Source organism: Pempheris klunzingeri, chromosome 12 (assembly GCF_042242105.1).
Source record: "Pempheris klunzingeri isolate RE-2024b chromosome 12, fPemKlu1.hap1, whole genome shotgun sequence".
NCBI lineage: Eukaryota > Metazoa > Chordata > Actinopteri > Acropomatiformes > Pempheridae > Pempheris > Pempheris klunzingeri.
Genome location: NC_092023.1, coordinates 3,941,115 through 3,955,066, shown reverse-complemented (window position 1 = coordinate 3,955,066; position 13,952 = coordinate 3,941,115). Strand labels below are relative to the sequence as shown.

General features: G+C 41.4%; 1 protein-coding gene across 1 annotated transcript in view; it reads left to right on the top strand.

Moving 5' to 3' along the window:
- The window catches only part of wdfy4 (WDFY family member 4), a 39,560-nt gene extending 25,654 nt beyond the window's left edge, over positions 1–13,906 (top strand). Inside the window, exons 50-64 of the mRNA XM_070840476.1 lie at positions 1,661–1,703; positions 1,887–2,006; positions 2,110–2,233; positions 2,323–2,432; positions 3,723–3,873; positions 4,706–4,797; positions 5,958–6,167; positions 6,265–6,385; positions 8,223–8,380; positions 8,891–9,049; positions 9,166–9,345; positions 9,514–9,696; positions 10,201–10,288; positions 10,971–11,100; positions 11,256–13,906. Coding sequence (XP_070696577.1) covers positions 1,661–1,703; positions 1,887–2,006; positions 2,110–2,233; positions 2,323–2,432; positions 3,723–3,873; positions 4,706–4,797; positions 5,958–6,167; positions 6,265–6,385; positions 8,223–8,380; positions 8,891–9,049; positions 9,166–9,345; positions 9,514–9,696; positions 10,201–10,288; positions 10,971–11,100; positions 11,256–11,319 — 1,933 coding nt within the window. The 3' untranslated portion in view covers positions 11,320–13,906. The remainder of the gene's footprint in view (positions 1–1,660; positions 1,704–1,886; positions 2,007–2,109; positions 2,234–2,322; positions 2,433–3,722; positions 3,874–4,705; positions 4,798–5,957; positions 6,168–6,264; positions 6,386–8,222; positions 8,381–8,890; positions 9,050–9,165; positions 9,346–9,513; positions 9,697–10,200; positions 10,289–10,970; positions 11,101–11,255) is intronic.
- The last annotated feature ends 46 nt before the right edge of the window (positions 13,907–13,952 follow it).

Genomic DNA, 13,952 nt, shown 5'->3' with positions numbered 1-13,952 from the left:
GACATGAATGTACTGTACTACATGTACGCGTGCACAAAGAGTCAAATCAGGACTTTGATAAATGATAGTTAGGGAGTGTTGGGAGTGTGATGAGGGCTTCACTCCTCTCCCCCCCCTGTCTAAAAGAGCAAGGTGTGTGTCTGTTTGTGTCTGTGTTACACCCCAAGGCCCTCTCTCGCCTCATTCATCATCCTCAGGATGAGAGAGGTTATCCACTGGTGCTTGTTCCCATTATAACCTCCTATAGAAAACTATTGCATGAAATTATTGCCTGCAATTAGATAACACATACTGGGCCAAATGCAATGATTGATTTAGTGTAGTTGTACAAAATAATTTGGTGAGGAGTTATTGGATGAGGGGCGGAGTTATTGGTTAAATTAGTTAAACTTTAAGTAGCCCCATGCTCTCTTTAAAGGCATTCACTGCATGCGTCTTTATTTCATTTTTCAGCCGATATCCCACCTCTTGTTTAAAATGAAGATATGTACTCACCATATTTTATCTTCTTTTTCTCTGAGTTGGTGTCAATCAAGTGACGAGACTGTCTTCAGTTTTAGAAACATGCCAACAGCTTTAGCTCCAGTGAGCCGGCCATTCAGCACGAAGCCTCACCTGTGTACCAAAACAAATACTGCATTACTACGATCATAACGTTACAACACAGAAAAACCCTTTAAAACTACATTTCCCATTTAGGCCAGCATGTAGAAGTTGTGCTAATAATACCTGCTAATCCTATTTCACAAGATGTGGTGGTGAAGTCGCGCGAAAAGATCAGGAATGCTGCAGTTGTGTATATCAACGTTTCCCTAGCCTCCCTACACCAAACGGGGGAAAGTCAAGATTCCTCTTGTTTAATAGCGTTACTTAGCAACTGGGGTGCTTGGCGCCAGGACTTTATTGCCATGTTACTGGCCACAGAGGGAAAAGAGATTTCAGGAGCAGTTTAATGCTTTCCTCATTTAGATTAAACAAGTAAAGATAGGTGCACCATGAGTAAAATACAAACACACACATGTTCTGGTAGATTAATCGGAGACAAGGTGTTTTGACTGAGCAGTGTTTATGCTCAGCACTTTTTGAGCGAGGGAAGGAAGGATCACCTTACAACGCTCTCTGAACAAACACCTAACTAAATGAAAAAAACATCGGGACTCTGCTGTTTGTCTTAGCTACGAAGCAGGAAATCTTATTCATTTTTCTTGGAAACCACTGACCTGCTCTGTGACAGAAATGTAAAAGAAAGGTGTATTTCCTGTTTGACCAGTAATCATTAACCTTTCCATGTCATTTAAAAGCTCACCGTACACAAGGAAATATCACTTCCTGTTTTTGGATAGCTCACTGTGTTGGTGGAGACTAGTTACCTGCAGTATATTTCCTCACAGCCTACAGATGTGCTACGTCCACACTATCTCCTCACTATTTATGCCACCTACTGCTCAACCTCGGCCCCATAACTGCTCCTACAGCTGTGCACACACAGTTTTTGCCTTCACTGACTCACCTGCCCTCTGCTGCCTCATACCTCCGCTGTGTTACTTTTCAACACCGGTCGCTAGGCAACAGAGCCAAGCCACTGCTGAGTGATAAGTCTCTGATGCTAATTCAAGGTATTTATTTATTTGTTTTCTTTTTTTTTTTTATCCGGCTTTAGGAAGACTCCTGTGGTGGAAAAGACAGGCCTGGTTAAATGGCAGGTAATGCAATAAACAGCCCTTCATCTATTTTGTTTCATCTGAGTTACAGATTCACTTCTTCATCTCCAAAATGTTGAGCGTATGTGACATTAATAGAAACCCAGTTCCATATTTGTTTATAACTACCTTCCTGTGACTTGTAAGGAAGCTATCTGCTTCATGTTGCTCTTGTCTGACTTCCAGAGAGGAGAAATAAGTAACTTTGAGTACTTGATGCATCTGAACACAATCGCTGGGAGGACTTACAATGACCTGATGCAGTATCCCGTCTTCCCCTGGGTCCTCGCTGACTACCAGTCGGAGGTAAGATCACAAAATACACACGCTTGTCTCGTACATTTGTGTTGTAGAAGGCTCAGGTAATGAAAGTGCTGCACGTTTTTGATTTCATATCCGTCCTTGTTAGACTCTCGATCTGTCAAATCCTGCAACTTTCCGTGACCTGTCGAAGCCGATGGGAGCTCAGACAGAGAAAAGGAGACAGATGTTCATCCAGAGATATGAAGAAGCAGAGAACATTGAGAGTGAAGGTTTACCTTCAGCCCTTTTACTTTTTATTCTACTTTTCTTCTGCTTCTCACTTCTTCTACTTTTTATTCAACACACTTTCGTTCTGTAGGAGCTTTGTCGGCACAGTGCCACTACTGTACCCACTACTCCTCGGCCATCATCGTAGCCTCTTTCCTCGTCAGGATGGAGCCGTTTTCACACACCTTCCAGGCACTGCAGGTGAGGCCTTGGACACCATGACATGCAATGCAATACAGCTAGACTTCCTAATCATGAATGGTCTTTTTTTTAACTCTTTAAAATGGAGCATTGGATCAAATCTGGAGCTTATTTCCCACAGTGTGGAGGTCAGTGGGCAAAATGGGCCTGAATTATTGGTTTACTGACCCATTTCCACAAAAGAAGGAAAAAAAACCCAAAAAAACTCAACTTTGGTTCAGATTAGCATAGAATTCAACATTCTTAGTGTGAACCCACTTTATTGGTTTGAGCCACAGTGAATAAACCACATGCAAAAGTAAAGTACTAAACAAACACTACATTTCTGGATGTATAACCTCTAAGCAAACATTTTATCAGGACATCAAAAGGTAAGTACGGTATATTTGCTGAATGGTGGCAGACATTTCTGAATCCTTAGCCTTTAGGACCTGAAGTGGTTTACTGATGAATCAAAGAAAATCCTGTGCTGTAACACATTGAAATAGGTGATACATGTTTAATATATAATGTATAAAGGTATGATGTTGGTCAAATTGTCTCATTTTTTTCTGGAGAAATGGAAGAAAGGTCAGCTTATTGTGTATCAGTCTGTTTCCACTAACCCACAGACCCTTCTGGAAACCCCGTGCTCCAGGTACCCATTGACATTCATCATTTTCAAGCATAATCTTGCTAATAATACGACTCTAATATGAGCTATTTTTAGCACTCCGGATCCCATCTCAATGCTGTTTTTGGCATGAAAGCAGATTATAGGGAGATTTCAATATATATGCAAATAATTACTGAAAGCATCTCAAAGAAGTGCAAATAGCCACAAATGTTACCAATTTACAATACGGCGTCCAATTGATTATAATGAAAAGGCATGCATATTTGATAGTCAGAATAAAGCAATAAAGATGTTAGTCTGGTGAATTACAGTTCCTTTTTGTCTTCTGAAGCGCATAACGGGTGTGTAGTAATATCCATAACTGGATTTACATCTCTAACAGAGTTTACCAGTATATATATGCTATTTTCATTTATTGAGATAATTGCTTTACTCTAAATTACATTCTCTCTCATGAGATTTTCATAATAGATTATGGAATTTTGCAGAAAGATGAAAAGCTTCCTTCAAACAGTGGCACATATTTCCTGCTTACATTATACAATGGAGGATATAAAATATGGTTCACTGCACTGAATCAGGCAAACCACTTTTATTAATGTGCCTGTTGCAAAGTTTGGTTCAGCAGTGTGCTGGGAGGGGGTCTGACAGTGCTGTGCCTCGTCTCCCCACAGGGAGGGTTTGATATCCCAGAGCGGATGTTTCACAGCCTAAAGAAGGAGTGGGAGTCGTCCTCCAGAGACGACATGGGGGACGTCAGAGAGCTGGTGCCGGAGTTCTTTTACCTGCCAGACTTCCTGCTCAACTCCAACCACATCCAGCTGGGTCAGGCACACAAAAAAAAAAACATCTCTGTGTATCTAAATGAATGACTTAAAGTATGAATTTACTGTTAAGATATTTGCTTTGTGCCAGCTGTTAGTTATGTGCTTAAAAGAATAGACGAGCATTATTCTGTGTTTTTATTTTTGTCAACAAACCTCATGAAAAGTGAATTAGTCAGTTTCTCTGGCTGTAAAAGTGTAAATCTTTAAAAAAAAAAAAATTCTTGAAACAGCAGGCCACTATAGGTTTAGCAAATAATACTCATACAAGAATAAATGGTAAAGCTGTTGGACTATTTTCAGCAGCGGACTGAGACTAATTTGGTGGTCTAGTGAGTTTTTACAGCAACAGGATGGTGTATTTGGGATTGAAAATATTAATAATAACTTAAAAATGATTGTGCCCATGTTCATTGTAATGAGGAAACTTATCCAGTACAATAGTGTGGCTCAGTGATGTGTTTTTAATAGGTTTTGGTACAACAATAGAGTTATGTGGCAAAGAGGAATAAGCTGCGTTAGTCTCTGGCTGCACAGCCAATACTTGTTAATAGAGTCAGTTTGTTTTGGTTGAAGTCATTGCATGAAATTTAATGCAACACAAAATATACAGTATCACCAGCCTTATCCTTTAAAGGTAGCCTGTTGAGTGTGTGTGTGCTCAAATAGCACACACACAAACAAAACAAGCAACCACTCATCAAAACATTGCTCCATAGTACCACCAGTGGCAAAAACCAACTCCACAGGGTACTTTTTAAAGGATGGCACGCAGTAATGTGATGTGATGTGACCCAGCACGCTGTATTTATTGTATATCCATATCGCTTTAGGCTGTATGGAGGATGGTACCACTCTGGGAGATGTCGAGCTGCCTCCATGGGCGAAAGGTGACCCCCAGGAGTTCATTAGAGTCCATCGAGAGGTCAGTGACCCCCGACCTCACCAGGCCGGTCTGTTACGATTGGCCGTTTCGGCCTGTTACACGCAGGGATTTTTCCCATAAGACCTAATAATGTTTGTCAGTAGCTGATGTATGTACACAGAAGATTCACTGTTTTAGTATCTAAAACAAGGATCCACTGTAATAGTGTTGGTTGCAGTCAGTGAGTTTGTCTCTACCACAGTATAAGAGACGGATCTTATTCACAACAGCCGCTGCCTTATTCCTTATTTTCTCTAAAGGCCATCTTGTCTCGCCGAGTTTGGTTCTTTCTTTTAGTAGTGACTGCTTGCAGATATAATGGCCAGTTGTTTCATTATCAAGGAAATGCATGAAAAGGCAAGTATGTGAAGTTTAGATGACAGACAGTGAAGGACAGCGAGCCTGTTTAACACCATTCAGTGCAGGCACAAGACTCTATTTTTCATAATGTCATTATTTCTTCCAGCTGAATATTCTCATTCTTTCCTCCACTCTTTTTTCTCTCCCTGCTGTTTGGGGTTATTGTATATCTCCGTTCTTTTTCTCTCGGTTGGTCTGATTTCCTCACTGTGACCCTCCCTTTTTCCATTCCTGGGGCATCTAAGATGGTTATCACTCTGTAATCTACTGAACTACTCATATTGCCCACCATTCTCATAAAATTAGTGACTTTAGAAGATTGTTTTTTTCTCCCATAGACAAATTAACTCAGGACAATATATCCTTGTTATGATGGGGTTGTTTTTTTTTTTCCAGTTTTCTGATATTCCAGGAAAAGTCTTATTAAGATTGGGTACATGGATACACATGCTGGTCATAATGCCCACTTTTCCTTATTAACTCTTGAAAACCAGTGTGTGGCTAATTCTACCCCAAATCATTCTTTAATTCAAACATAAAGATATGCTCATAACGCAGCTGTGCAGCTTCCAAATTGACTTTTGCAAGAAATCATACAGTACCTGAATAATTTGATTGGTTGTGCATTCTGTGTTTTTAAACTCTCATATTAACAGTTTGACTGATAGTTTTGCTCCCACTGTAATAACAATGAGCACTCCACACTGCTGTATTTTAAGATTGCACAGTGCATGTGTAGTAGTTTTGTAGTATTACTTTACCAGGTGGTCTTGGTCTGCGTGCTTTTTTTTCCCCCTCAGGCTCTGGAAAGTGACTATGTGAGCTCCCACCTTCACCTGTGGATCGACCTGATTTTCGGGCACCGACAACAAGGCCCCGCTGCTGTGGAAAGTTTGAACACATTCCACCCTTACTTCTATGCTCAGAGAGGCCGGCAGAATGCTAAGGACCCCGTTATCAAGAGCACAATCTTGGGATACGTCAGTAACTTTGGCCAGGTTCCCAAACAGGTAAAAAGAAACTAATAAACTACTTCTCGAGTGCAGGTGTGTCATATTGTTTTTGGAAATGATCCTTATTGGAGAATCATCTGCGTCCTTCCCATAGCTCTTCCTCAAGCCACATCCACCTCGCAGTGGCTCTAAGAAAGAAGGATCCTCGCCACCACATCCAACTCCATTTTTCTTCAAACTGGATAAGCTGAAGACCACTGTGCAGCCGTTCAGAGGTACGGTACTCTCACAACAGAGGCTTAAAATTATCATAGTTTGAGGAAAATTATCACACACAAATGATAACCACAAGAAAAAATTGGTGTAAATGTGTATTTTTACAAAACATGTATTTAAACGACTTTTTCCACATGCCTACAAATCTAGCCACTCCTTTTTTTTTTTTTTTACGTGTCCATAAGTCCATCGCTATCACAATTTTTGCAGTAGTCTTCTATTACAAAATCAAATTACACAGGAAGCCTGTATAGTTAAATAGTTAAGGCCATAAATGAAGCTCATGAAATAAATAACTGGGCTCACTGGTGAGGTCTTCACACACTCTGACTTGTGAATGAGCCCAAGTACGTCTGCCAGTCATGTGGTTTTGTTTTATCAGCTTCACTTTGGGGGGAAAAAACACGAGAGCGACGTTGTTCATCATCATCATCATAACCTACACCAAGAATGATTGGCTCTCATATTTAGCTTGATGAGACGGCATGGACTAAACCAGCTACTAATTGTAAGCGTCACAAAATGGTCAAATTATTGCACATTATGGTGCTTTTGCCATTGAACACTGTAGAGAGGCAAAATTATCGTACAAATGCATCATAAAAATACAACTATCGGCGCTGGTAACTCTAGACAAGAGGAGCTCACACAGCAAATGAGCAGAAATGGGCTTTTTTTTTTTTGCTTTCTTGCTAAAAGTTATAGGACAAGATCGATACCACTCTCACGTCTATATAGAGTTTATGTGTTTATATAACGTGTATATTAGTGAGCTTTAGATGTGCTGGTTTAACACCTTTAAATGAAGGTAAAGAATTAAAACAAACCATAATAAAGCCACATAAACAACCGGAATCAACAAACTGAACATAGCTATTTTCTGCTGAGTAAACTAAATTCAGTGAAATCTGGTCATCTGCATTTGACACTACTTTGTATTCTTCCTCTTATATTTTATTTCACAGCGTTTCCAGTCGGTTATTACATGCAAGATGTGCCCAGGTCTCAGGGGAATCGTTGAAACAGAGCGAGAATGTCTATAGATTAATTTACACTATGGAAGGGTAGAAGGAGCTATCTGTTAGAGCTACAATATGGAGATGACTCTTCCGCTGAGCCCTACTTAATAATCTGAATATCCCTACAGGCCCACTGAGGGAGAGGAGATGAATCTGCGAATGCTCAGGGAGAGATTCCTGCAAATTACATTTCATATTAAATCTTACAGTGTCTGATCTGATCAATAAGCAGATAGAGATGAATAGGAGGAGGAATGCTAAGACTAATGCAGACACGACCTCTTTCTGGGGATTTTAGAAGCAGAACTGGCGATAGGATATAATGATTTCTGCCTGTTCCTGCATGAATAGGTCAATTACAGGCACAATTACAGCCTTTCTCTCACTGCTCTCCCCCTCTCATGCACACACACACACACACACACACACACACGTATAACTCGTGCTGTCCAGGATGCAGGTGCCCCCCTAGGACAGGGTCTCGGCTTGTTGTAATCTGGGAATAGCTGTTTTAATTGCCCAGTTTTCTGTAGTCAAGTTAATGAAATTCTTTACAAGTTTACTGAGCTACCAAACTCTTTAATGTGATGTTTTTGAGGAGCCATTACCTTTATTTGGCCGGGCAAGTTTATTCAGGTATACGAAAGGCAGAATGAGGTCACATTTTCAGTTTTTTTAGACCATAACCTTTTTTATGGGTGCATATGGTTTAACTGACAATTTAGGGGAAAAAAAAAAAAAACACTCCCCTTACTTTGTTCCTCAACTTTTTGCTGATGGTGCCCCACTCTCTGTAACACTGTAAACCTTTCTGCAGAGCTGCAGAGAGGCCCAGTAGGTCACATACTGTGTCTGGAAAAAGAGGTTATGGTCCTGGAGAGAAACCGTCTCCTCCTGTCGCCTCCGTCGGGCTGCTTCTTCAGCTGGGGCTTTCCTGACAACAGCTGTGCCTTTGGGAACAGTGCCACAGAAAAGGTATACGTGTCAGGCTATGCAATAGATCCATTTGACATTGTGTGTATTAGTGATTAGATCAATAACTTAATTAAACTTTAACAACTTTTTCTTCCCTTTTATATTAATTAGATAATGCTCAGAATCTGTCTTTATACATTTATACAAACTGAATTTTAGTTCGATCAAATCCATATGAAGCAGCTCGCTGGGTCTGGGTCAAGACACACATACTGTAAGCTAATCAGTATCAGCTGGCTCACTAGTCACGCTAGAGCAAACAGTGAGGCGATCTTCATTATCTGCCAAGCTTTCACTCATGTCACAGTGCTACACACTGCTGCAACAACCATTTAAAGAGTTCAACTTGTTTACCTAAATATAAAATATGTCTAACTTAAATTCTACACTTTTAACCACCAACTGCTAAATCATATCCATAAAATCACCCCATCCTGTATACTATGCATACTATGCATGTGTATAACTAGACCATTATGCCACTGATTATGTATTTATGTCCATCTCTAGACTTTTGCTGTGTGTGAGAGTTTGTGTGACTGGGGGGAGACGCTGTGTGCTGCCTGTCCCAACCCGACAACCATCATCACTGCAGGAACCAGCACTGTGGTGTGTGTGTGGGATGTGGCTGTCAGCAAGGACAAACTCACCCACATGAAACTCAGACAGGTTGGTCTGCATGTCTGTCAGTTATCTAACTGTAACATCCAGGATGTGCTTGTACACACACACACACACACACACACTCTTTCTCAGGATGACACTGAACCAGTTTTTCTTCACAGCCACTATACGGTCACACAGACACCGTGACATGCCTGGCAGTGTCTGAGGTCCACAGCATGATGGTAAGTGGCTCCCGTGACCTCACCTGCATCCTGTGGGATATGGAGGAGCTAAGCTACGTAACCCAGTTAGCAGGACACACAACCAGCATCTCTGCACTGGCTGTCAATGAACTTACTGTAAGTCCACCATCACGATCTCCTTCTTTGCAATTCATTTCTTATTCCCCTTCATTCAGCTCCCAGCATGAGGAGGAAATGTTTCTCATAGTTTACAGCATGCACATCCTCTTTGTGTGCATCTCTGTGTGTATCTTTGGGCGTCAACACCATGTTCCACTTTCCAAGGGTGAGATCGCATCGTGTGCGGGACCTCAGCTCTACCTGTGGACCATGAAGGGTCAGCTGTTGACCTGCACTGACGCCACCTGCGGGCCTCGTGCCGACGTCCTGTGCGTCAGCTTCACGCAGCGTCATGAGTGGGATGCCAAGAACGTCGTTGTCACCGGCTGTGCAGACGGTATCATACGGGTGAGGTTTCATTTGTGCTGTACGTGTGTAGTAACGTGATGCTGTGTGTATGAGGGAGAATGTCCGTCACTATCTTTCTGCTCTTTGTACGACAAATAGATCAGCGGGGGAGGCTGCTGTGCTTTTAGACACTATACGTCCCAGTATTCAAATTTAGCAGTCATTACTTTGGTATTAGGCTCGCAGGTAGCAGCCTGGATGTCCATCAAGGTATTAATAAGAGCATATGGGTTCTGTGTGTGTGTGTGTGTGTGTGTGTGTGTGTGTGTGACTGTATATAAGCATATGCTGCCTCTCTGCAATCAAAGCTGCAAACTCTAAATTGGGCTTCACTTTGGAGTTGGGTGCCCATGCCGCATGCACAACACACACACACCAATGGTATTATTACTTTATTATTACCTTGAGTTATGGGATGTGTGCGTGCTGGTGCGTATGTGAGTGTGTTTGTTATTATGTTGAATTATGTCTGATTTCGCCACTCGTTATGTGTCTCTCATACAGATATGGAAGACAGAGTACACCAGAACACAATTACCTGGCCCTCCAGAAGAGCCCGTGTCCCCGGGGCAAGACCGAACAGAGAGAGACGGTAATGTTACTGGCAATAGGATAGGATATGCATATAGGTATTGTATTTATAACAGCACAGATGATGGGTATGGATGACAGTACCGGAGTAAAGTGTGAGACTGACTAAGATGTAACTGCACAAAAGGAAATGATTCTTCTTGTTTTGTGCTCAAAAAGAAACCCATCGCTGTGTAATTAGATAAATCCTTAAGTGTGAGATGATTATTTTTAACCGCTCATCTCAGAGCTAGACAGTGTGGGTTTTTTAGATGAGAGCTTGTAATGCTTACCCCATCCCTCACTAGCATTAGGGCTAGCAGGAATTATGTTGTTATAAAGTTATTAAACATAGAGGCAGTAAACACTGATGAGTAATTCTGCTGACGTGTGTGTGCTTGTATAATTTAGAAAGCAATAATACCCAGATCCAATTTGGCATACGTTGGTTACAGCCTCGCGTCACCTCATAGGAGTATTATGCTTGGTAAATTACATTGAGACAAGTCCTTACATAACGCTGAAGCATTTATATTCGGGGGGTTTTCTTGCTTTTAACAGCCTGCTGACCAAAGATAAACATTGTTTTAATGCACATTTTAATGTTTTTGTGGGGGATCACTGGGTCGGGGTTACAGATTGTGCAGACACCTGATCTTCAGTCATAAATGGGGGGCTGATGTATTCTCATGATGTATCCACAGTGAGCAGCTCAAGCCAGGTTAAAGGCTGGAAGAGACATCTGACGCTATGTCAAGAGCTGAGCAGAAGTCAGGCTGTGTCGCAGCGCCGCCTTAAGAATAATCCAGCCGTCACAGCCCTGGCCATGTCCAGGTACAGTAACTGTTATGCACCTGCTCACAGCGAAGTGAAAAACATTTAATTTTATTTAAAAACTATGCTGCTGGAACTTGTCCAGGGATTATTGCATGCTTCACAGCAGAACACATTTGCATGATGTTACTGAAATGATTTTCTCTGTTGTGTAGGAGCCATGCTACTTTGCTGGCGGGCGATGCCTGGGGCAGAGTATTCACCTGGACCTGTGAGTGAGAAGTAGCAGGGTCTGAGCACAATCATGCCTCCAGCTACCATTTCCACACACCTTTTGTCCCCTCAGAGAGACTCTGACACAGAAAGTCCATCAGTGTCTCAGTTCTGACACCAGCTGAGCTTTGAGAACGGTTACACATCAGTTACATTCAGGGAGAACTAAGCCCATATTGCAATATTTGGTACACTCAAGTACCAGAAAATATAGATTATTTTGTCTCTTACATGAATATTTAATTCTGTAGTTTTCTTAATAAATACTGAATCCTTTCCTGTGGGTTTTACTTTGTTTTATCTGGGATCCCTAAAGGTGAAACTAGCTAGCTAAAGGCTTTAGCGAACAGCTTGGTGAATCAGAGTGTTGCCACAGTAGAAATCCGTGGTTTCAACTTTTTTGAATGATGATCAAGAGCGTGCATGCTCACCCAGCGTTCCCTGAGAAATAAGTTTTTAGTATTATAATAGAGCTGGAGCGGTTCATTTCTCACGAACTGCACAACAAGCAGCCATTATCATAAAAAGTATGGAACGCACACATCAGCGTTTTCTACCTTGAGGGCTGTAGTGATTTGCTTTGGTAAATATTTGTGGTATGAACCATTCAGGATGTTTAGTTAGTTGTAAATAGTTTACTGAACTTTCTTTGTTTTTCACAATGTGTTTTCAATCTGCTGTGTAATGTGGCATTCATGAGCATTTGACTGCTTTTTCATTTATTGTCCCACGATCCTCCACAAGTTTACTGTGATCATGTCAAGTATGTGTGTTGTGGATGACATAAAATGTGTTTGGGTCTTGTTGAGGTATCTTTTCACAGCTGTGCGCATGTGTGTGTGTGTGTGTGTGTGTGTGTGTGTGTGCGTGAGTGTGTGTGTGCACGGGCTCATGGTTAACTGAGGACAAATGATTATTTTTAGCCACATCAGAAAAATCTCTAATCACTGTACGGCCTTGACGACACACTCCCCGCTAAATTACACTCATTTTAGGAGATGTGTTATGAAACTTTACCACTGAAAGGTCATTGTTTAGTAAAGTACTGATACTGATACTGAAAACATAAATGCACTGATATTCCAGTAAATAAGTTAGCATCATGAGTGATGGTAGTTTGTGCAGATTGTTGAGGCTTGTTCTTTCTGCGTCTGCCTTTCTTTCATGCTCTCTCATGCACGTGCACCACTCCTCTCTATCATAAAGCAAGAGGTCTCTCTCTTTAACCTTTGTGTGTGTGGCTAATTGTGCTAAGTGGAGTAGCTTAATAGAGTGGAAAATAGTCCTCATAATTTTCCCAGAGAGCGAGCAATGACCTTCTCTAAAGACAACGGCCATCTCCATTTTCTCTACACCGCTGGTTTTATGATATGAAATGTCAAACCATTGGGTTCCTCAGAATAATTAAATCAAATAAATTATTGCACCTAGGCAGAACCATCTTGTAGCCTAACCCAATTATAATGCACTGTAAAGCTAATTATTAACCATGATTACAATTAGTCTAATTTGAATAAATGTAGTCATTAGCGGGTTCATCCTAGTCAGTGAGTCTGAACTGTGGGGGATGATGGTCTCTCTCTCTCGATCTCTCCCACTCACAGAGAGAAGGGTGTGAATGTGCATCATTCTCTTTGTCCATGCACCTCAATCTTCATCCCTCATCCTATCTTTCACGCACTGACCTTCACTAAATGGCCTACACCCTTCACCTTTCTCGGGTACTTGTGCATAATGCCTGCTGCTTTATTCAAATTCATATTTGCTCTTCATGCCTGTGCCGTGTTGGTCAGACTTTCAAAATCCGAAGCAGACGCCTCCCTGAGCTGTTTCTGTTGCTTTTTGTCATGTCCTTGTTAGAAAACCAAAATGTAGACTAAATACCGGCTCCAGCTGTTGGGCATTAAAACGGTCCCCCGCCTGTCTTATTTGGAGATTTCAAACAAAACGATGTTTTGGGAAATAGCTAGGCAAATTTGCTTTCTTGTCCAGGGTGAGATGAGAGGATTGATGCCACTCTAAAATCTAAGCTTAGCATAAAGACTGGAAACAGGGAAACAGCTAGTCTGGGTCTGTCTTAAGGTAACCAGATCTATACACCAGCATATACGAGGGGTTATGTGGCGGACTGCTTGTTTACCGGGGGGTTTCTAGTTTCAGCGGATACTATGCTACCTGTCTTTGTTTTATTATTAATGTAAACAGGCACTACATTGATGGTGTACAGTTGTGGAGTAATCAGCTGAGTTAACGTCTTCCCCCTGCTTCCTTTCCTGCATGAGACTAGTAGCTTCACATCTGACTCTCCGCCAGAGAATGACTTGGTGTGTTTCCCCTAATTTCAAACTATATTAACACGTTACAGAACTCATTCTTCTCTAATTTCTCCATCTGTGAAATTGTTAACTCAGCAGATTGCCAGGGATTATGTGATGTTTGTGTTCTATGCCCTTTGCTGCTGTGTAACGTCTGTCAGACACGGACTGCTCTGCTGTTTGTTTCATCATATTGTTTTCAGTTTTGTCTTTGGTCATGTAAAACAGATTTTTCTTGTGACCGCAGACAAATTAAACGCTAATCTGACAAAGTGAAATCCATTTGAAACGGCGTTTATATGTAACAAAGACTGCGTTCCTTAA